We start from the raw sequence: 21,569 nt of genomic DNA, 5'->3' as shown, positions 1-21,569 counted from the left end.
CAGAGAAAAATACGTGAACAGTTTCCGCCTTTCTGCAAATCGGTGAAAGCCAAGAGCAGTGCGCAGTGGTTTCACGTGAGCGGTTTTCAATACATTTCTTTTGCGCGTGCTCTGATCAGTTTGGCCTAAGTTATTTTTGAACTCGCTGTAACTTATGCATGTCAAATGCCTTTAAGATTGCCAAAAAAAGATCAGCAAATGGACAAAAATTCTTTTCTTTCCGGGGAGCTAAACTATGGAATAGCCTTCCTGCTATGTCCAAGACGGCAAGAAATACAGGAAGAAGAGATTCTGGGTCAGAAAATATTTTGCTTGTGCAAGAAATGAGACTGTTGGACAGCGATTTTTTCTTCAGGTAAGCAGAGAGATAATATGATCATTTATTTGAGCTTAAAGAAAGCATAGAAAATAGAATCAAAAGATTGACTGATTTATTGGATGACATGGGGAAGAGGATGCACGTGCCCTCACAGGATATTTCGGGATATTTTCCAAATAGAAATTCATTACAAAAAAACAAGAAACTTTCACCCTGCACCCCTCAGGAAAAGATTGCTTTAGAAGAGGTCAGTATTGCAACAACAAAAATAAAAAATAGGGAGGCAAATTCAAGTCTGATTTTCCTGGGAAAGTTTTTGTTTAGTGAATTATATAATGATCATGGCACATGGCATAACTGATGATTCACCATAAAAAATGAGGCAAACTTAGACTAGGAATTATAACACCACCCTTTCTGGGCCTTTCTGTTTCCTGTACTATCGAAAGCAGTTTTCCGCGAAACAGTTACCCTAGCTTTAGTGAAAATGACCTCACTTTAGACATAACATTACTGATCTATTGTTCTCTTTGAATTTTGAATTTTGCGATGATCGGGGATGATCGCCGATGGTTCCCGATGACCCGGTTTTCATATGTCATAAACCATCGCAGATTGTCATAGACCATCGAGAAGCTGCGTCGGGGATCATCGCCGACGAATAACGATATATGAAAACCAGCCTTAAATAGGCCTTCTCTATAGGGGGTCATTTGGTTTCGGCGTGATCGCTGCTGCTTCATGTGATATTTGCATCCGTTGTTGAAAACTTGCTATTGATAGAAATTTTTTTGTCAATCAGTACGAGGTGAGTTCATGTGACCAGTTCCAGGTCAACCAATAGCATCCCAGTCATGAAAATCATGACTCAGCGATTTTTGCACATTTTTGCTGTTTATATTATATACCCAAGCCATTTTATCATGACTCAATGTTATTATTTTGGTTTTTATTATTTAGTATTTTAATTATATATTGTAATTAGTTTTAATGGAGGGTCCCTTGAAAAACAACTTCTCTTGAAGGGCAACCCTTCTAAACAAATCAAAGATGAAATAAATAAAATAAATATGAACATGTTGATCTGTTTATGTTCTACCCTTTTCTCCATATTTAAAACATACGTTGCGACAGTAGTTGAGCTTGCTTTTCGTCTGCTACAGTGCAGGTGTAAGATGTGATTTAGTTATGACTTTCAGAATTTTGCAGATATGAAGGTAAGCAATTTGCAATTTGCGGATATAAATAATTCAACTCGCTACAATATCCTATAAAGTCCAGGATAACAATTTCTAAAAGCTTATTCTTTTTTGTGTGGTAACAGATCCTCGACCAACTTACTGAACAAAATACAAAGAATTCTTGGAATTGTTAGCGATACATTGATCTTTCATGAAAAGCTGGTGACTTGTGGATACGGGCAGTAAACAAGAGAAAGCGGAAAATATTATTTGAATTTGCAGCCTGATTGACGCGCAGGTGTTGCCGTTGCAGAAACACGAATATGAAGAATTCAAGTATGACGATACAAAATATCACAAAGCAAAGATAAATAAAAAACTTAAAAAGGTCTTTCATAGTTTTCATAAGAACATAAAAATATCGGTGACGAGTGGGATGTAGTTGAAGGCTGCCATAGATTTGCCACGCGACGAATTCCACACGAAATTAAAGCGAACAGCTAATGCGTATTTCAAGATGTAGTTCAATTTGATTTGGCTGGATAGTGGATCTTGATTATTACATCTGTATTAAAGCATTTTGCACTTTATTAATTGAAAACACTGTTTGCATGCCTTTTAAGCTGGAAAATGCTATAACTTGGAAGACATTCGTAGTTTATTAAATGTCTTATCAAGTTAGGCCACTAGATAAAGTTGTGTACAGCAGAAGTTACATGATTAAAGATTCATGACCCTCTCTGGAGCGCGAGCAGGTCAGTTGAAATTTGCACATGCTTCTTTAAAGGACAGCATACACAGCCTGATTGCAAATGTTTCAAGGAATGGCGCATTATGACCCGTTAGGGTTACTTGATCAGCCATTTTACAATTCCTTGCAGTGTATTGATGGTAAGTTACTCATCTTATTAACTCCATACTAACATATGTAATAAACATATGCCAGCCAGCACAAATGAATAATTCATAATGACTCCCTTTACGAAGGTAGCGTTTAAGCGGTCAGTTATCATTCACTCTTCTACAGACTCCCGATCATTATTCTAAGCTGCAAATTATTGAGCTACTCCTTTCACTTTGGAAGTTTTCAAACATTATTTCTAGTAAAATCATTAAGGTTATTCTCGACAAGGTCAATATGAAATCACCAAACAGCAAAATTTTTGTAGCCTCTTTTTCCTGCGCAGCATTTGAATAGGCCTACATGTTCCAGCTATCAATATGTCTAAGGCTTTTAAAATTAACGAATTTGTTTGGTTTCATACTTAATTATCTGGATTAGCATTACCTGGCATAATGCACAAGAAATGGACGACGGAGAATTTACTTAATGTCTCGTTTATTTCCAAACGTCTCAAAAATGAGATTTTGCCTTTTTTGTGGAAATTATTGAATTTTAAGTGAAATTTATCTCAAGGGTAATATTCTTTTACCCAGTATAAAGATTAATTTTTGTTTTAGGAGCAGATATATATTATGAATAGGAAGAGCGTTACTGAAAAATTCGAAGTTTCTATCACAGAAGGAGGCATAAGAACTGTTTGCTCATTTGGTTTCACGGCCCTTGTTGTAAATCCGATGTTGAGCAGGAGAACTGGAAACGACCTTAGCACAAGCTGGCTTGGCCAGACTAAGATTTTAAGAGACAGTTCGATCGTGAGCAGATTCGAAAATATGTCGACTTCGATTCTGCCATCATTTGCTCCTCTGCAAGGTAGAAATCAATACCGAAAGACGGCAGAACTTTTGCAGACGCTTTCATCCATCACAGAACCGGAAAGTCTTTTCAACATTAGTTTTAAAACAATGCCGGTAACTTTAAGCATCTCAACATCGAGTGAAAACCTGTACGCCTTTGCAAAAAGTGCAGCGCATGTCACCATCAGACCCAATTTAAGTTCAGTAAAAACCAAGGATGCGAATGAAATTACAAAAATGGCATTAAATCCAGGTAATGTAATGAATTGTGTATTTCTGTGGTGTGATCAAAATGATCTAAAGAATCAATGCACTTCCAAAGTGCAGGATCATTTCGTTTGTAGGCTATATCATGTTACCCAAAAAATTATAAACTAGACAGGACTTTTTTCAATTTTTTGAACAAGATGCAAGCTGAAACTTGCCTTCATATCGTTGTATTTTACGCTATTCTTAATTTCAGATAAAACTGCCAGACATTTAAAAGTTATAGGACTTGCCAATTTGCCTTTGAAATTCAAAATTCAAATCTAAGCAAATGAAACTTTCTTTTCAGATCGAGGGTGGATGATAACAGTTCTAATTCCAGTTATTATAGTGCTTTTCATTGGTACACTTATTGTTCTTGTTTGCCTCTGGAAAAAACAGAATCGACGAAAACGGTTTGTTTACGGTCACTGTATTGATCTGTTGATTGGTTGGAGTGATTAATTAGTTGATTGACTGATTAGCCGTTTGATTGTGATATTAATGGTTAAGATCATGATCGTAATGAGATTGTTCTAACTTTACAGATAGACCGAGTCTTTCCTGAAACATTAAAACCGTAGACTGACTCAAAATTGCTACCTTGAATCTTGTCCTTGACAGTCCTACTTCTATGGGCCTCTAATTTCAGTACTACTGTATTTTGACTAGGATAGCATAGTTATATGAAATAAAATCTTTACTATCTTAGGGCAAGGAAATGGAACAGTAATGCTGAAAATAGCCTATCGTGGTTTGAAGCATTCGAACTGCCACATGCAGTTGGAAATTCAAATGTCATGAACGATTTCAATGAGCCAGCCGATTTCTCCATTCCCATGGGACCACTGTGTATAAACAATTTTGCATTTGAGAGCTATGACGCAACTACGGAGGACAGTATGATGGAACGCTACAGCATGAAGAACAAGCATCGAAAGGATTTCCACAACCCGAGACGTCGCTCTGACGTGCACCCTACTGAACAAGTGTTCTCGAGAACTGTCGATACGGACAAGCAAAAGTCAAATCAGGCATTGAAAAATACACATTTCATTACAGGTGCAGATTTTGACAATTCTAATAGCCATTTCAAATTGACTACAAGCTTTAAATAAGATTCTACCAAAAAAGCAAACAAATTTGTATAAACGCGACTTCTAATTTGGTTCGAGTCATATATTATGGAGGTGTAGGACATTTACCTAAAAACATAGCTAAGAAGCTAATACTCCTCTGTAGAGAAGAATCGTTTTAAAAGGAGACTAAAGACCAGACGTAGTTGCCTGTCAAATTAACATTGAAGAAGATATTCGTACGCATTTTGGCAGACACCAGTGGTAAACCTTGTCTATAATTAACTTCCTTCTTCAAAGTTGTTGAAATCATTTTTGATTGTAGAATGCATTTTTTAAATGAAACATCAATCTGTATTTGGCACGCAAAAAGTGAAAATATGTTTTCTTTCCCAATCGTTATCAATTGGCAAGTTCATGTTGGTCAAGGAATACCTTGTGAAAGTTTGGCCAGATTTTTATTTTGGAGTTTCGGAGGAACTTACGGTCGTATGCCTTTGTATTGATAAAAACTGTTCAAGTGAACGACGAATAAACATGAAATTTGTCAGTTCCGAGACATGGACAAATTTAACGGCAACTTTTTTAAGAGTTAGATGCAATCATGTATGACTTCTTAAAAGCAGTATTCAGAGTTTGTTTTTGATTGCGACACACCCATGCGAAGTTGTGGGAAACAGCTTAAAAATCGTCCGATCTACGTGGAGGTTGGCGAATATTGTCAGACCAAAGAACAATTTTCAAAGGTAATTGGCAGATTTTGGCAGAAACTTGTAATTATTTGGCAAAATTATCCAATAACTATTTATTTAGTATGGGCTGATATTCCCAAAGGTTAACGTCACAAAGCAAAAGAGTTCACAATTATTCAGCAGTTTTTAGAAGAATCATAATTGTCCTTTAAGAAAATTGCAAACATTTTCTTCAGACGCGAATTTCAGATTATAATGTTCTATTGATAGAAATGATCTTAGAAATTTTGCATTCTTGTCATTGATTGCAATTCTACATGAAAAATGGAAATGATATGTTGCTGGTAATGTTTTGAATGTCAAGAGAATGAAATGATAATTTTTTATATTTTTCGAGTTAGCTTGATACACTGTTGTAACAACATGTGAAAGACTAGCAAGAATCAAACACACTTTTACAAGATGAGTATAAAACTCACTGTACTAAATCTTTCTTGATTCTTCTATGAATGGAACTCTCAAAGTTTTTCAAAATTTCCAATGAAAAAAATATGCTGCAGAAAACCATCTGATTCATTTAAGTTTCAATCCTTTGCAGACAAAAGACATGTCACACACAATTATCACTAATTCATATACATCTTTATGCAAAATTTAATAAACTGCTAAAATGGAAATATTGTAACAAATGATTAACTTGCTCAATATGGTTCAATAAAATGACATGACCTGCCATTTCTAATTTGGATTTTGTGATTTTGTGAACTTGGTTTATTAATAACACATTAGAAATTAGGTGCGAATAACAGCACCTCATAGTCAACACTGATCTTCTGTTTATTCTCTCAAACAAGTATTGCAAAATCTGGAATCTCCAAGTTACCAGACAAGACTTTTTGAAGAAGCTAAGAATGAAAAAATTGTTTAGCAGTGCTATTTGAAACTTCTTAATATAATATTTGAGTCTTGAAGTTCAGAACATGTAAACAAAGTAAAAATGTAATGTTGAAATCTAAGTACCCAAATATTTTGCAGAAAGATATGAAACACAACTTTTGGTAAATACGTTACTATTAGAATGTACAAAAGGAAGCAAGAAGATTTTTAATCTGTCATTTCTTTGGTTTCTTATCAACATTGAGAAACCCTGACTGATTAGAAAAGTATCTTGCATTTGCTTCCTGTGCTCGTTTCTCTGCTGCATGTGGGTTGACAATTTCTAGACCATCAACAGCACTAAAAGCTACACTGGATGCAGTGCCTGCTACTTGGCTTTTGGCTGATATCTGATTTCGTACTGACATCTGTCCTCTTACAGTTGACTTGCCACCATATGACTGTCCCATTGCAGCTAGATTTCTCTGAAGGTATAAAATACAGTTTTTTTATTAATTCAGCTTCATTTGTGAATTCAAGTTCCTTGAATTTTAAGTATCTTCTGGTGATTTAGCATCCTTACGATAAAGATAATGGAAATAAAAATGTTATAATTAGTTAATATTAAAATTAAAAAGATTAAAAAGAGTAAACCTAATATCTATCAAAATAATAAAATCTATCCAAAGCAGGATTACCCCCTTAGTGAGTTCATTTGCCAGTGTTGCCCAATCGAATAAGCTCAAATTGGTGAAATATAACCTTCTAAATTCTTGCAGCACTTGATGTATATTTTACAGTTATAAAATAAATTTGACTAACCTGCAACCTCTTGGAAATTGATACTTGGGTCTTTTTGTCCATTGCAGGATTTCTAACTTTTCCACTTCCATCTTTTCCTAATGCACCAATGCCATAGCCAATATCAGTTTGATAAACATCTTCACCTAGTTCACCAAACTTCATCCTATTTGCTTGCCTCCTCATTTCAGTCACTGCAAATTTTTCCTTCATTTTCCTGACTCTTCTTCCTCCCCTTTTTTGTCTAACAGGGTCATCAGGTCTTGGAAGAGCCTTTGCCTCTTTAACTGGGGGCGGCTCCATCATTTTGTCCAACTTTTTCTCTATTTCCTCTAAAAACTTTTGGCCTAGGCTACCATCTAAGCTATCATGAAAACTGTCTATCCTTGCAGCTAAGCAGCATTTTGCTGCAACCAACCTACTTGCTTTTCTTCTTAAATGAGGGGGTACACCCTGTTGATGAGAGATAGGAAATTTATAAGATCCTGATGGCTCATTTGTCAATAAATGGCTATTTTTAAGCTTCAAAGATGAACATTTTGCATAAGAACATAATTCTTCATAACAAGTCACTCCCTCTCACATTACTTTAGTTCCTAAATTATTCATATGCTAATTTTAGCATTAAAATACCCTAGAAATTTCTTAAATTGTTTTAAAAATTAGATGCCCAATAACAATATATAATCTAGAATTGCTACCTTAAAGCTCATAAAAATGGAAAATTTTCTTTAAAGACCTGAGTGCTTAACAAAAAGGCTAACTCTACTTATAATGGTCAGCTTTTTCTTTTTGAACACTGGAAATATCAAATTCACTTCCACTATAAACTATAAAAGACCTTCTAACTCTACATCATGTTTCCATTTCCTGAAAAATTCATGTGTCACAAAGTTTCTTTAGATAGGGGATTAGTTGACTGGCAATCAAATTTGTTTTCAATAAATAGGTAAAAACAGTAACAAGGTATATATTCTAAATGTTTTTACATCTTCATACATAACATCAATAATGACCAATAGTGAATAGTTCTTGCAAAAATGCAACAACTTTGATATTTTCAATGATGTTTCTTCTAAAAACGATGAGAACTTTGATAATCAATTCAAATGAAAAAGTTGTAATGTAATTATCAACGTAGTTTATATATAGAAAATTACTAAAAAGTTGGGGTATCTAATATTAAATATTCATATAGTTATACATAAAATATAAAGCAATGACAATATTACCTGTACAAGATCACTAAAGTAAATGAAACCAGTATGAGGGAGGATGCTTGTGGAAGAGAATCCACTTAGTGTCCTCTTTTGAGATCCAAGAAGGAGAATATTGCAGGCTGGCATTTTGGACAACACAGTAAGCCCTCCTGCAATTCCCATTATTTTAGCAGCAGTGGGGGCACCAATAATAGTCGATAAATTTGGTGCAATGAATGACATTCTTGATTCAACATATTGGAAAATTTTTATCTTTGCATCAGTAAGGTCTATTGCCATTAGACAGGCCTCGTCCAAACGGTTGACTTCAGTCTGATCAAGTATCTCTCCCTGAGTTGTAGATGCAGTTACACTGACAACCATTCTAGTCGCAGCCGGCAAGAATTCCAAACCTTCAATTTTGCTTGCCTCTAAGTCATTTCCAAGGGCATGGACTGTGTTTAAATAGTCCAAAGCCCCTGGCACAAGTGACTCAAGCTCTGGAAATCGCTTAGAATAATGATCTCTACAATACTTGTGTATAATCATTAGTTCATTGTCTATTTCCACTGTCAAGTTATTTGCTTCAACAATCAACAAATATTCTGGGTCCATTTCAACAGGCCCCAAAACGGACTCTCTAGATCTAGGATTTTGCAAAAATTCTTCCATTTTCCCTAATACATTTTTTAATCGATCACTGTCCCTTAACTTTGCTACTGTTGTCACAGACCCAGTTGTGACCATTTTGTCATCTGGCTCGTCAGTTTCCATCCCATGTTCAGGTTCCAGGTCATTTCCCTCCCCAATTCTCCTATCATCGTCGTCGCCATCTATCTCTTCAAGGTCGGCAAGCAGCTCATCTGCCAAAGACATTTTGTTATACACTTGCTGCGGAAATTTTAAGAGCTTTCAAACTCTGCAAACGTTGTCAGTACGCTACGCTTTAGGCCAAACAAGTGGTTGTGTTGTGCTATTTCGGCAGCAAGCATCCCATCCTCGATTTGAAGGAGAGGCAACGAAGCCATTTTGTAGTCCTAAAGAAAGGGGAAACGCGAAGGAAACGTTTATAAAGACACTTCAGAATATCTGCATACATCGTAAAATTGGAAGAAAAAAATGTCGTGAGTATAATTGCTTTAGCTTAAATGGTTATTTATTATATAGAAAATGTATTTATATTATTTAAGACTGATTCTGAGCTTCAATATTTTGGAGGTAAGCAGCCGCTCATTTCTCTGTATTGGTCTCTATATAATGACAAAACACGTACATCGCTTTCTTTGGACTCTATCTATTGAGGTTCAAAGCATTTAAATGTCAAAGTTCTAGAGCAAGTAGGAATAAAAAATTAAATATAGCAGATGAGAGCAACACAGATGAGATTGTTCCTTGCATTTTGGTTTTTTTTATTTTTAACTGGATGGAAATTTGGAGGCAAAGTTATCGTCCAATTTTAATGCACTATATTCACAGCAATCGTTGTTTATGAAATAATCTTGGTTTAGAAAGGTAATTCTTTAGCATATCTTGTCGTAAGTTCTCTGCTGAATAATATTATGTTTGTTTTTTGTTGTGATAATTGTAGATGCAGTTTTTGATGGTGCAGTTACATATTCAGTTACAGTTTCTTTTATTTTGTTTAAATTGGCATTTGTTACTTGACAATGTGCCCTAACATCTGAGAAATTAATGAGTTTAGATTTTTCAGAGAAAATTTGCATCATTTGAAAATGTTTTCAGATCAATGAATGGCAACATCATTTAGAGCCGTGATTATAATGTGGTCAAATCTTTGTAAATTGTATACCAAAAATTGATTATAAAAAATTAAAATTGAAACTGAACAGGCCAGAAATAAGCAAATATTTCACAGTCTATTGATTAAGTCCCACACTTCACTTTTTTTTGAAGATCAAGCCTCATAATTTAAGAATAGATGATAACTGTTTCAGCTTGAAGTCAGTTTTTTTCAAAAACACACTTCTAAAACCAAAGTGAAGCTATAAACATAGAAATAGGTCATTCCATGCCAAGTGGACTAGGGGTCCCACATGCACCACCTCAGATTTGCATGAAAATTTGTGTCAATGTTCATATGTAAGATAGGAGCATCCTGAAAATTTCAGCTTGATATCTTATACCATCCCAAAGATATGGTTCTTCAAAGTCTCCAGCTTTAGCTCTGATAAGGATTTCTGGGAGATGAAACAAACTTTTTGCAAACTTTAGGTTCATAGAATTGAAAGCAGAGCGATTCACCCCTGTACATGGGCTCAGACACTGGTTGGAAAGTGGGGGGGGAGGGGGGCAAGGCCAAATTGAACACCCATAACAAAAGATTTTGAAAAAGCTCTTATTGTTTTGCAAAAAAGCGGAGAAAGCCATGCCACCCCCCCCCCCCCCCCCCAGCCACCTTTTTGTCAGAGGCCATGCTGCATGAGTAGATGCCTCCCATGTTACCTGAGCACTCTTTAGGTTTTCCCACTTTTGATTTTTAAGTATTTATAACTAAGTTGACTTAAATTGAGGTTTTAATCTGTAGGCTGATGAATAAACCAAAGTCAGAAATGACTCCAGAGGAGTTAGCTAAAAGGGAAGAAGAAGAATTTAATACTGGTCCATTGTCAGTGCTTATGCAGTCAGTAAAGAATAACACACAGGTTCTGATAAATTGTCGAAACAACAGAAAACTTCTTGGAAGAGTGAAGGCTTTTGACAGACACTGTAACATGGTTTTGGAGAATGTCAAAGAACTGTGGACTGAAGTTCCAAAGTCAAGTAGAACAAAGAAGGCCAAGCCAATCAACAAAGATAGATACATCGCTAAAATGTTCTTGCGAGGAGACTCAGTCATTCTTGTTCTGAGAAACCCTTTGGCCTCTGCAAAATAAAGAACAACTGTTGATTGAAAGAAGATATACTTTAAAAAGGCCAAATCAATTTGCAGTTAGTTAACGATTTGAAACTTCTAGGTGCCAAGCAAGAAGTAACATCAGTGCAAATTAACCTTACCTTTTGTAAATATATTGTGTTTTATAATAACACATGTTGCGCTTCTATGCCTGACAAGTCAATGAACCATTAGCTCTTATAAAGTTAGATGGCTCTAATTATGTCTCAGTTTATGATTTTGATTACTTTTGTTTGTTTTGATGAAGTTTGTTTTGAAAATATCTGATTGCAGAATATTTTCATTTTTGCAAGCCCCCATTGTGGCATTTTCAGTGTGAGTGCCGGTTGAGTCTGATGGAAGAACCACTCTTAATTTACCTCAACACTATTATTATTACAGGAAGTAATTTTCAGATTAAAAACATGCAAATAGTTTAGCTTAAGAAAAAATAACATAAGTTTTCTTTGTGGGTGTCTATAACACTGGATTAATATCTGGCAATTTTTCTTGTTTGAATATATAGGGTCTTTAGTTCCAATTTTGTTGATCCGAATTGATGAAGTTTTGTAATGATATCAATATTGCATAATGGCTAGCTTTGGATATTTTTAGGAACCTAAGAGTGGGTCAATTTTGGTGTGCATTTATGAAAACTTTGTAAAATTTGACATGCGCTGATGTAATTTGATAAATTAGTTACAATGATAATAATTCTACCTAAGAACATCAAAACAGTTCTTGCAAATGACTGGGTATATATATTTCTTAGCGTAGAGTTTTCGATCTATGTTCTGACGTTTTAAACTCTGAAGAGTGTCAGACGAAAAGCTTTAGTTTACTAAATGTTTGCTTTTTTCAAAGCTATTTACAAGTTCTTGCAAATGTTTCACAAGTAAGATAAAAACAATTATTTTTTGGAAAAGTATATTTAAACAAAACTTATTTTGAACTTAAGATTACTATAGAGACTTACAAGACCTCTCTAACATAGTTAGTAGAGAAGACCATACTTAATTAAGCCCTGCCTATAGCAAAGCTTTTAACTTGTTTGCAATGATTTGCCAAAGGGTTTTTACCCTTAAAAACCTGCAAGGCTATTGTGACCCTTCCGACTTGTGACTTATGTATTTCTTTATTTGTCTCAGTGACTTCTTGATTGAAATTAGCATAAATTGAATCAGTGAAGCCATGGCCTGCCAATTTTTTTGGCCAAAGGCAAAAACACATTTTCCTCTCAGAAATTATTTCAGTATCTTGGAATCGTCTTGAAAATTGTACAATAAAAGCTTTGATGTGCAGAATATTGACTGACATTATCAAATTTCTTAACCAAAACTAAAAAGCACTTTTTTGCCAGCCAATACTTGCATAAAGAGAACACCGCGATCCAAGAAAAAGTCTAGCAGATGTTTCTTTGTATTTTTGAAGTAAGACAGCGTAAAGACTTTGCAAAAGACCAAATATTTGTGAAAATATATTGCATAAAACTTGTTGATTTTCTTTTTCACAGCCTACGTTTGTTATCGAAAAGTAAGGCTTTGCAAAATTTCTTTTTATATTTAAGATTTAATATTAACCTAAATATTCAATAAATGATTTCCCCCTGAGTTTTTAGCGCTTCACATATTTTTCACTCCTGTTTAAAGATTTTAACAACCTATCTTTCCGAATGTAAGGTGACTCATAGTCTGAAAAAATTTTCTTCAGTTAGTTTTTCTTTTAAATTTTATTTTGCAACACATCATGTACATTCACGTAAATGTAGAAAAAATTCTACCAATGTATCAGCTGCTTTTTACAAATTTCTTAGTTCGTGCTTACAGAATTAGATAGCATTAATTTCTGATCAGAAAGTAACCCTGTAGGCTTTGCAAAGTTTCAATGTTTCTGTTATAATTTTTTTCCTGAAAGGTTGCTTATGTTACTGTTAATATTAAACAATAATTTTCACCAAAGTTTTAAGTGCTTTTCAAACTTCCTATATTTCGGTAAAAAATAAGCCTTGAGGCTTCTTTTTTTTAAAGAGTCAGAAATTCTTTATTTTTTATAAAAAAGTAAGGCTATAGGCTTTGGAAAATTTCAATTTTTCTGGTAAGTTGTTTTTGTAAAATATCATTTATTTTAGCCTAAACATTAAAGAAATAGTTTCCACAAACGTATTTAGTGCTTTTGAGATAACATTTTGTTTCTTTTTAATGAATCAGGCATCCTTAAATTTTTGATAAAAAGTAAGGCTATAGGCTTTGGACAATTTCAATTTTTCTGGTGAAATTTTTTTTGTAAAAGATCGTTTATTTTAGCTTAAACATTAAAGAAATAGTTTCCACAAAACATATTTAGTGCTTTTGAGATAACATTTTGTTTCTTTTTAATGAATCAGGCATCCTTGAATTTTTGATAAAAAAGTAAGGCTATAGGCTTTGGAAAATTTCAATTTTTCTGATGAAATTTTTTTGTAAAATATCGTTTATTTTAGCTTAAACATTAAAGAAATAGTTTCTACAAACGTATTTAGCACTTTTGAGATAACATTTTGTTCCTTTTTAATGAATCAGGCATCCTTAAATTTTTGATAAAAAAGTAAGGCTATAAGCTTTGGAAAATTTCAATTTTTCTGGTAAATTGTTTTTGTAAAATATCATTGATTTTAGCGTAAATATTAAAGAAATAGTTTCCACAAACGTATTTAGCACTTTTGAGATAACATTTTGTTCCTTTTTAATTAATCAGGCATCCTTAAATTTTTGATAAAATAGTAAGGCTATAGGCTTTGGAAAATTTCAATTTTTCTGATGAAATTTTTTTGTAAAATATCGTTTATTTTAGCTTAAACATTAAAGAAATAGTTTCTACAAACGTATTTAGCACTTTTGAGATAACATTTTGTTCCTTTTTAATAAATCAGGCATCCTTAAATTTTTGACAAAAAAGTAAGGCTATAGGCTTTGGAAAATTTCAATTTTTCTGATGAAATTTTTTATATAAAGTATCGTTTATTTCAGCTTAAACATTAAAGAAATAGTTTCCACAAACGTATTTAGCACTTTTGAGATAACATTTTGTTCCTTTTTAATAAATCAGGCATCCTTAAATTTTTGCTAAAAAAGTAAGGCTATAGGCTTTGAAAAATTTCAATTTTTCTGATGAAATTTTTTATATAAAGTATCGTTTATTTCAGCTTAAACATTAAAGAAATAGTTTCCAAAAACGAATTTAGCACTTTTGAGATAACATTTTGTTCCTTTTTAATAAATCAGGCATCCTTAAATTTTTGATAAGAAAGTAAGGCTATAGACTTTGGAAAATTTCAATTTTTCTGATGAAATTTTTTTGTAAAATATCGTTTATTTTAGCTTAAACATTAAAGAAATAGTTTCCACAAACGTATTTAGTGCTTTTGAGATAACATTTTGTTTCTTTTTAATGAATCAGGCATCCTTAAATTTTTGATAAAATAGTAAGGCTATAGGCTTTGGAAAATTTTAATTTTTCTGATGAAATTTTGTTTGTAAAATATCGTTTATTTTAGCTTAAACATTAAAGAAATAGTTTCCACAAACGTATTTAGCACTTTTGAGATAACATTTTGTTCCTTTTTAATAAATCAGGCATCCTTAAATTTTTGATAAAAAAGTAAGGCTATAGGCTTTGAAAAATTTCAATTTTTCTGATGAATTTTTTTTGTAAAATATCGTTTATTTTAGCTTAAACATTAAAGAAATAGTTTCCAAAAACGAATTTAGCACTTTTGAGATAACTTTTTGTTCCTTTTTAATAAATCAGGCATCCTTAAATTTTTGATAAAAAAGTAAGGCTATAGACTTTGGAAAATTTCAATTTTTCTGGTAAATTGTTTTTGTAAAATATCGTTTATTTTAGCTTAAACATTAAAGAAATAGTTTCCAAAAACGAATTTAGCACTTTTGAGATAACTTTTTGTTCCTTTTTAATAAATCAGGCATCCTTAAATTTTTGATAAAAAAGTAAGGCTATAGACTTTGGAAAATTTCAATTTTTCTGGTAAATTGTTTTTGTAAAATATCGTTTATTTTAGCTTAAACATTAAAGAAATAGTTTCCAAAAACGAATTTAGCACTTTTGAGATAACTTTTTGTTCCTTTTTAATAAATCAGGCATCCTTAAATTTTTGATAAAAAAGTAAGGCTATAGACTTTGGAAAATTTCAATTTTTCTGATGAATTTTTTTTGTAAAATATCGTTTATTTTAGCTTAAACATTAAAGAAATAGTTTCCAAAAACGAATTTAGCACTTTTGAGATAACTTTTTGTTCCTTTTTAATAAATCAGGCATCCTTAAATTTTTGATAAAAAAGTAAGGCTATAGACTTTGGAAAATTTCAATTTTTCTGGTAAATTGTTTTTGTAAAATATCGTTTATTTTAGCTTAAACATTAAAGAAATAGTTTCCAAAAACGAATTTAGCACTTTTGAGATAACTTTTTGTTCCTTTTTAATAAATCAGGCATCCTTAAATTTTTGATAAAAAAGTAAGGCTATAGACTTTGGAAAATTTCAATTTTTCTGATGAATTTTTTTTGTAAAATATCGTTTATTTTAGCTTAAACATTAAAGAAATAGTTTCCAAAAACGAATTTAGCACTTTTGAGATAACTTTTTGTTCCTTTTTAATAAATCAGGCATCCTTAAATTTTTGATAAAAAAGTAAGGCTATAGACTTTGGAAAATTTCAATTTTTCTGGTAAATTGTTTTTGTAAAATATCGTTTATTTTAGCTTAAACATTAAAGAAATAGTTTCCAAAAACGAATTTAGCACTTTTGAGATAACTTTTTGTTCCTTTTTAATAAATCAGGCATCCTTAAATTTTTGATAAAAAAGTAAGGCTATAGGCTTTGAAAAATTTCAATTTTTCTGATGAATTTTTTTTGTAAAATATCGTTTATTTTAGCTTAAACATTAAAGAAATAGTTTCCAAAAACGAATTTAGCACTTTTGAGATAACATTTTGTTTCTTTTTAATGAATCAGGCATCCTTAAATTTTTGATAAGAAAGTAAGGCTATAGACTTTGGAAAATTTCAATTTTTCTGGTAAATTGTTTTTGTAAAATATCATTGATTTTAGCGTAAATATTAAAGAAATAGTTTCCACCAACATATTTAGTGCTTTTGAGATAAATTTTTGTTCCTTTTTAATTAATCAGGCATTCTTAAATTTTTGACAAAAAAGTAAGGCTATAGGCTTTGGAAAATTTCAATTTTTCTGGTAAATTGTTTTTGTAAATTATCGTTTATTTTAGCATAAATAATAAAGAAATAGTTTCCACCAACGTATTTAGTGCTTTTGAGATAAATTTTTGTTCCTTTTTAATTAATCAGGCATCCTTAAATTTTTGATAAAAAAGTAAGGCTATAGCCTTTGGAAAATTTCAATTTTTCTGATGAAATTTTGTGTGTAAAATATCGTTTATTTTAGCTTAAAAATTAAAGAAATAGTTTCTACAAACGTATTTAGCACTTTTGAGATAACATTTTGTTCCTTTTTAATAAATCAGGCATCCTTAAATTTTTGATAAAAAAGTAAGGCTATAGGCTTTGGAAAATTTCAATTTTTCTGATGAAATTTTGTGTGTAAAATATCGTTTATTTTAGCTTAAACATTAAAGAAATAGTTTCCACCAACGTATTTAGTGCTTTTGAGATAAATTTTTGTTCCTTTTCAATTAATCAGGCATCCTTAAATTATTGATAAAAAAGGAAGCCTAACGACTTTGCAAAATTTCATTATTTGGTTAAATTTATTTCGTAAATCGATTTTTATTCTAACGTAACTTTCAAGGAAAGAATATCCACAAATTGAATTAGTACTTTATGTACATATCTCTATTTAAGCATCAGGCATCCTGAATTATTGATAAAAAAGTAAGCCATAAGGTTGGCATAAATTCAGTATTTCTAGTATAATTTATTTTCTCAAAAAGGCGTTTATTATAACGTAAATATTAAACAAACAATTTTCACCATCGTATTTAGTGCTTCTCATAGATTTCCTTGTTCTTTTTTAAAGAATCAGACACCCTTTATTTTTGACAATAAAGTAAGCCTATAGGCTTTGCTAAATTTTAATTTTTCTAGTAAAAATTTGTCTAGAACTGCAGCTTTTAACATCAGTTTTATCTTAGCATTTAAATTCTAACTTTCAGCCAGATTCTCTACTTCAAATTGTTGATGTGCTCAATTTTATTGGAGTATGACATGTTACATAATTATTTACATAGATAGAATACATTTAAATTTTATTTAAATGCATGGTCTCCTGTAAATCAGTTTTTCTCTAACTGAGGGGTTACCATGCCTAAAAAATTGAAAATGAAATGAAATGAAATACGTCATACTCTAATATACTCGTACATAAAATGTGGTATACTAAATAGGAAGAATACGTATAAAAAATTTGCAACCAATTGAGCATGTGAATCTGTACAAGCACCCACCATGTAATTGAAATACCAGCCACATGAATGTGCTGAAATTTTTATTTGAAAATGTTCAATATATTTACAGCTAAAATCAAAATCCCACCCTATTTGTACATACAAATTTGAAACTATATATGATTCCATTGAAGAGAAATATTAGATATACTTTTGGATAATGTCATAGCTGCTCCAGCCAGTACGATCATTTAACTTTTGTTCAATTGCTGTAGAATATACTTTGTTCGTTTGGTATCTTAACTGTTGACATGAACCAGTTACTGCTCGAAAAACATATTCTGCAATGTCCTCTGGTGTCTGTCCCATTGTGATGATTCTTGCATTGCTTTTATCGATAAACAGGTTCATTGTCTCCTTGGTTTGCTGGTCAATATTTGTAAGTTGACACAATTGTGATGAATTTTCAGTAACACTTTCAATGAAATTCGTTTTCACTGGGCCAGGCTCTATAATGCTTACCCTGAAAAAGAATTGATTTGCCTTAGCTCTCAAATTAAGGCCTACATGCACCTGCATTGGCAGATCAAGTTGCGCAACAAAGGAGCAACTGAAATAGCAGCATTAAAGGCAATCAACTGATACAAAAGTGTCTGTCAATCAACATTGATCAATCAATAAGCATGTGTGTGGAATCACACTCAGCAATTGGTAAATTCTTGCTTGACAGTTTCTGTCAGTATCTGTTGATTGCCTTTAATTAAAACATAAGATAAATCAACATAAGTCTTTTTCAACACTCACTCTGAAACAAACGACAGGTGTAGGGATGGCCCAGTGGCTATGATCTGTGGTTTCACTTAATTGACATGAAAAAACAAAACATTCACTAAGAGTGTAAAGAGGTATCAGCTCTTTAAAATCCAAAGCAAAGGAATCATGAATTCTTGTCACAAGGAGAGGAAGGACCAGGACACTGCTCGATAAACACAGCTTCTCCATATCCTAAAAACTACCTTTTGAAGTAGCGTATACAGAAATCTTGCCTGATCATTTCCCACTAGCTAATACCCTACTGTTAGAAAAACTAGGGATTTCAATGGGCTTTTATTGGAAAAAGTGTGCTTTACTACTTTATGGGATAGTACAAACTATGGTCAAGGTAAGTCAAAACTTTTCACTTATTTCCTTTCATTTCCAAGAAACACAGACAATTTCTATACTGTCTTTCTATAATGCATAGCAAAAGCAACAATATGTGGCTGTACACCCTAATGAGCAAATGGGGGTAGCAAAAAGAGGGTTTGGGGGTAAAGCCTCTAGGAAGTTATTTTGGGGCCTTGCCCTTTACTTTGTCTACAAATGTGACCAAACTCATAAAGTTGCATTTATGTTAGCATATCATTGATGGCTAAAATAACCATGGGCAGAAAGGCTACTGGCCAGACATGTGCAAAAACTAGTCAAAATTTACTTGTCAACTTTATAAAGTTTGACTGACACCAGTCGGCTGCTAGAGACATTGCTCTTCCAGATAAACAATTATAATCACAGTTCAATTTATAAGAAATTACCATGTTACACTCATCACTTTCAGTTGAACTAAACTAAACACTTTGGTGATTCAAAAAAATATATATCTGGTGTGCACTTGAACAATAAATCAGAGGTTTTGCACCAACTTGTGCACCTAAATAAGCTTTTGTTCACGTTGTCAAGCTAGCATCTGGGGTCTTGACAAAATATTTTATGGCATAATAAACTTTGTATCTTGATCAAAATTCAGATAGTATGAATGTAAAAGACTGCATGGCTATTACAAGCACAATTATAATGATGCCTGTTAGGAACTGGGCTCCCGAACCCCTAATCTAGAATAAGCATTAAGAGATAGATTAGGGTGGATGTCTGGTTCTAATGTTTTCAGTGTATCTGACTTGGTAGGTATACAAAGTTTTATGCATGTAGACCGTAGAATGTCTACTATTGGCCACAAAACAAAAGTAGCAACTAACACTTTGCCCATAACCCACAAAGCTACAAATCTTGAATGTTTACAGATAAAGATAACAAGAAATTTCTGGAGGAAATGCATGTTGCATGAAATTTATTCATGTCAATGGCAACTGCCAATACATCTGATTTAACATTTCAGTTGGTCTCAAACAACTTAATAAATAATAAACTTAACTTGTAAAGCAGCAACATATTACATTTTCCCAGCAACTGGTACTTTGAACAATGATATGCTTTCTTTGTAACCATCTTCAAACAGTTAAAAAACATGATATTTTGATCCTGTCTTAAGGCTATATTGTGTAACTCAAATTTTCATGATTCTCTTGCTAATATACTATTTCATTTTTACAACTGCATAAATCCCTAAATAATCACATTGTAGATATTCTACTTACCTCAAGTTTTTATCTTTGTATTCTGAAACAAGTGCCTCTGTAAATCCTTCAAGCGCAAACTTAGAGGCAGAATATACACTGTTAAATGGTATACCAATCAACCCAGCAACACAAGATATCATCACTATATGACCAAAAGTGTCTTTTTTCCAAGTTTCAATAACTTTCTTTGTAAGGTTTATTGGACCATAAACATTAGTGGCAAGAACAGCTTTGATTTTCTCAACTGGTATGGTTTCTATTGCACCAAACAGGCCAATTCCTGCATTGTTTACTAGAAAAATAAATGTTCAATATTCTAATTAACATGGAGACAAAATTTTATATAAATTTCTACAAGGTAATGAATTGCATTTTGCCAAGTCTAGATTATTTTAATGTCTGCTGATTCAAGTAGGCTTTGGGTGTGGAATACAGAAAAAGATTCTGATTTAATAGATACCAACAATGGTCACAAAAAGGCACCATTTACTAAATAAAGATATATTGGCAGAACATCTTTGCTTTGATTATAATTTTGAGCCTATTCCTGTTAAATATTGCCTTTTTTACACAGAAGATAACCATTAAAGAATTTCTATTAAGAGTTGTAAAACCAAAAAAGGAAATACAAAAAGTAAACTGTAAACATATTTACACAAAGGTGCAAACGCATTGCATATTTCTACAAAAATAAACACTGAATTCATTGCTTTGACTGAAATAAATTTTAAGGTTTCTTCAATCAAAAATTTGGCAAAATAATGTTTTGCATATCAAAGTTATTTTGCATATCATGTCATGGTAAAATCATGGCATGGCTTAGTTAAAAGCGTGGCCCTTCCGCCAATTCATAAAGTTATTTTCGATCTTACACACAAAATGAGACCAAATTATTTGGTAATTCACCTAGTACGTCGATTCTTCCTCTTGCGCCAATTATCTCATCTACAACTTCGTTGATTAGCGCAACTGAAGTCACATCCAACTCCTTTATAAACAGTGTTTTCCCTAACAAGTCCTTGGCCTCAGTTTCCAGCTCTTCAGCATTTCTCTTATTCCTAACAGTTGCATAAACAGAGAATCGTTGATTTTCATCCTTAGCCAGCAAAATAGCTGTTGCTAAGCCGATGCCAGAGGAGCAGCCAGTGATCAAAACAACTTTCGCGCTGGTAGCCATTTTGTCCTAACCACAGGGAGCCAACAAGGCAAAGATATACGTTCACTTCACTGTTTCACTGCTCGCTAGCCTCACTGGCTGGCCTGGGCATTGTGTTGTGGGCATTAAATCCATCCCCATTTTGCCACCATTTCTAAGTTTGCCACCGTTATCTTTAATACCAAAACCTTGATATCAAACTTCAACAAACAGTTGAACAGTTTTTAAACAAATACCTTTCAAAAAAGGTGGCGAGCTAGTGAGTAAAGTGGCGCGAATGACATGTTTTGTCACGAGTAAAGTATGTCATTCGTGCCACAAAGAGTAAAGTATGTCACACTTTACTCGTGGTAAAGCGACACGAATGACATATTGTTCTCAACATATTCTTAGCTTGTTCAAGCAGCAAAGTGGGAATCTAGAAAATGTGGGGGGGGAGGCTAAAACCGAATAAAAACAGGCTTGATTGATGGCTCATATCCTAATATTTCGCATTTTGGCAAAAAGTGCAAATGCCCCCTTCGCCTCGGTGCCTGGAAGGGGGCTTATTTGTAACTACTTGTCGAGTTTGCCACCCACTTTTGGATTCACGAAAAGTCATAGATCCTGTAAAATGAAAC

General features: G+C 32.8%; 4 protein-coding genes across 5 annotated transcripts; 2 read left to right on the top strand and 2 right to left on the bottom strand.

Moving 5' to 3' along the window:
* The first annotated feature begins 318 nt into the window (after window positions 1-318).
* LOC135689331 (uncharacterized) lies at window positions 319-8,253 on the top strand. Of its 2 annotated transcripts, XM_065206513.2 has the most exons (5): window positions 319-355; window positions 1,644-2,391; window positions 2,962-3,451; window positions 3,755-3,860; window positions 4,157-8,253. In XM_065206513.2, the coding sequence occupies exons 2-5, from the start codon at window positions 2,389-2,391 to the stop codon at window positions 4,560-4,562; spliced, it is 1,005 nt and encodes a 334-aa protein (XP_065062585.2). In that variant the 5' UTR covers window positions 319-355; window positions 1,644-2,388; the 3' UTR covers window positions 4,563-8,253. The 2 variants fall into 2 exon arrangements, with proteins under 2 accessions (XP_065062585.2, XP_065062589.2); XM_065206517.2 differs by lacking the exon at window positions 319-355 and having other exon boundaries at window positions 1,570-2,391; window positions 2,945-3,451.
* LOC135689323 (U4/U6 small nuclear ribonucleoprotein Prp31) lies at window positions 6,218-9,048 on the bottom strand. The gene is made up of 3 exons (XM_065206506.2): window positions 8,122-9,048; window positions 6,911-7,342; window positions 6,218-6,573 (listed from the first exon to the last, which is right to left on the bottom strand). Exons 1-3 carry the CDS (start codon window positions 8,962-8,964, stop codon window positions 6,325-6,327), a joined length of 1,524 nt encoding a protein of 507 aa, XP_065062578.1. The 5' UTR covers window positions 8,965-9,048; the 3' UTR covers window positions 6,218-6,324.
* A 5-nt stretch (window positions 9,049-9,053) lies between these two features.
* On the top strand, window positions 9,054-11,244 carry LOC135689356 (small nuclear ribonucleoprotein Sm D2). Its single transcript, XM_065206549.2, has 2 exons — window positions 9,054-9,212; window positions 10,634-11,244. Exons 1-2 carry the CDS (start codon window positions 9,208-9,210, stop codon window positions 10,980-10,982), a joined length of 354 nt encoding a protein of 117 aa, XP_065062621.1. The 5' UTR covers window positions 9,054-9,207; the 3' UTR covers window positions 10,983-11,244.
* Window positions 11,245-16,521: 5,277 nt separating this feature from the next.
* LOC135686152 (retinol dehydrogenase 8) lies at window positions 16,522-21,106 on the bottom strand. Its single transcript, XM_065202342.2, has 3 exons — window positions 20,700-21,106; window positions 19,812-20,085; window positions 16,522-17,920 (listed from the first exon to the last, which is right to left on the bottom strand). The coding sequence occupies exons 1-3, from the start codon at window positions 20,968-20,970 to the stop codon at window positions 17,599-17,601; spliced, it is 867 nt and encodes a 288-aa protein (XP_065058414.1). The 5' UTR covers window positions 20,971-21,106; the 3' UTR covers window positions 16,522-17,598.
* Between the last annotated feature and the right edge of the window lie 463 nt (window positions 21,107-21,569).

Source organism: Rhopilema esculentum, chromosome 10 (genome assembly GCF_057945365.1).
Source record: "Rhopilema esculentum isolate cy_ngs chromosome 10, ASM5794536v1, whole genome shotgun sequence".
Classification (NCBI taxonomy): Eukaryota; Metazoa; Cnidaria; class Scyphozoa; order Rhizostomeae; family Rhizostomatidae; genus Rhopilema; species Rhopilema esculentum.
The sequence above is the reverse complement of the archived record's forward strand: the minus strand, read 5'-3'. Positions and strand labels throughout refer to the sequence as shown.

Excerpts from the sequence above, each read along its gene's own strand:
- LOC135689331 (XM_065206513.2), top strand. Across the intron at positions 3,452-3,754 it reads AAAAATGGCATTAAATCCAG|ATCGAGGGTGGATGATAACA; the intron begins GTAATGTAATGA and ends CTTTCTTTTCAG. Across the intron at positions 3,861-4,156 it reads AAACAGAATCGACGAAAACG|GGCAAGGAAATGGAACAGTA; the intron begins GTTTGTTTACGG and ends TTACTATCTTAG.
- LOC135689323 (XM_065206506.2), bottom strand. The coding sequence starts at position 8,964 with ATGTCTTTGGCAGATGAGCTGCTTGCCGACCTTGAAGAGATAGATGGC. Across the intron at positions 7,343-8,121 it reads ACTTTAGTGATCTTGTACAG|GGTGTACCCCCTCATTTAAG; the intron begins GTAATATTGTCA and ends TCTCATCAACAG. Across the intron at positions 6,574-6,910 it reads CAATTTCCAAGAGGTTGCAG|AGAAATCTAGCTGCAATGGG; the intron begins GTTAGTCAAATT and ends TTATACCTTCAG.
- LOC135686152 (XM_065202342.2), bottom strand. The coding sequence starts at position 20,970 with ATGGCTACCAGCGCGAAAGTTGTTTTGATCACTGGCTGCTCCTCTGGC. Across the intron at positions 20,086-20,699 it reads AGGAAGAATCGACGTACTAG|TAAACAATGCAGGAATTGGC; the intron begins GTGAATTACCAA and ends TTATTTTTCTAG. Across the intron at positions 17,921-19,811 it reads TACAAAGATAAAAACTTGAG|GGTAAGCATTATAGAGCCTG; the intron begins GTAAGTAGAATA and ends ATTCTTTTTCAG.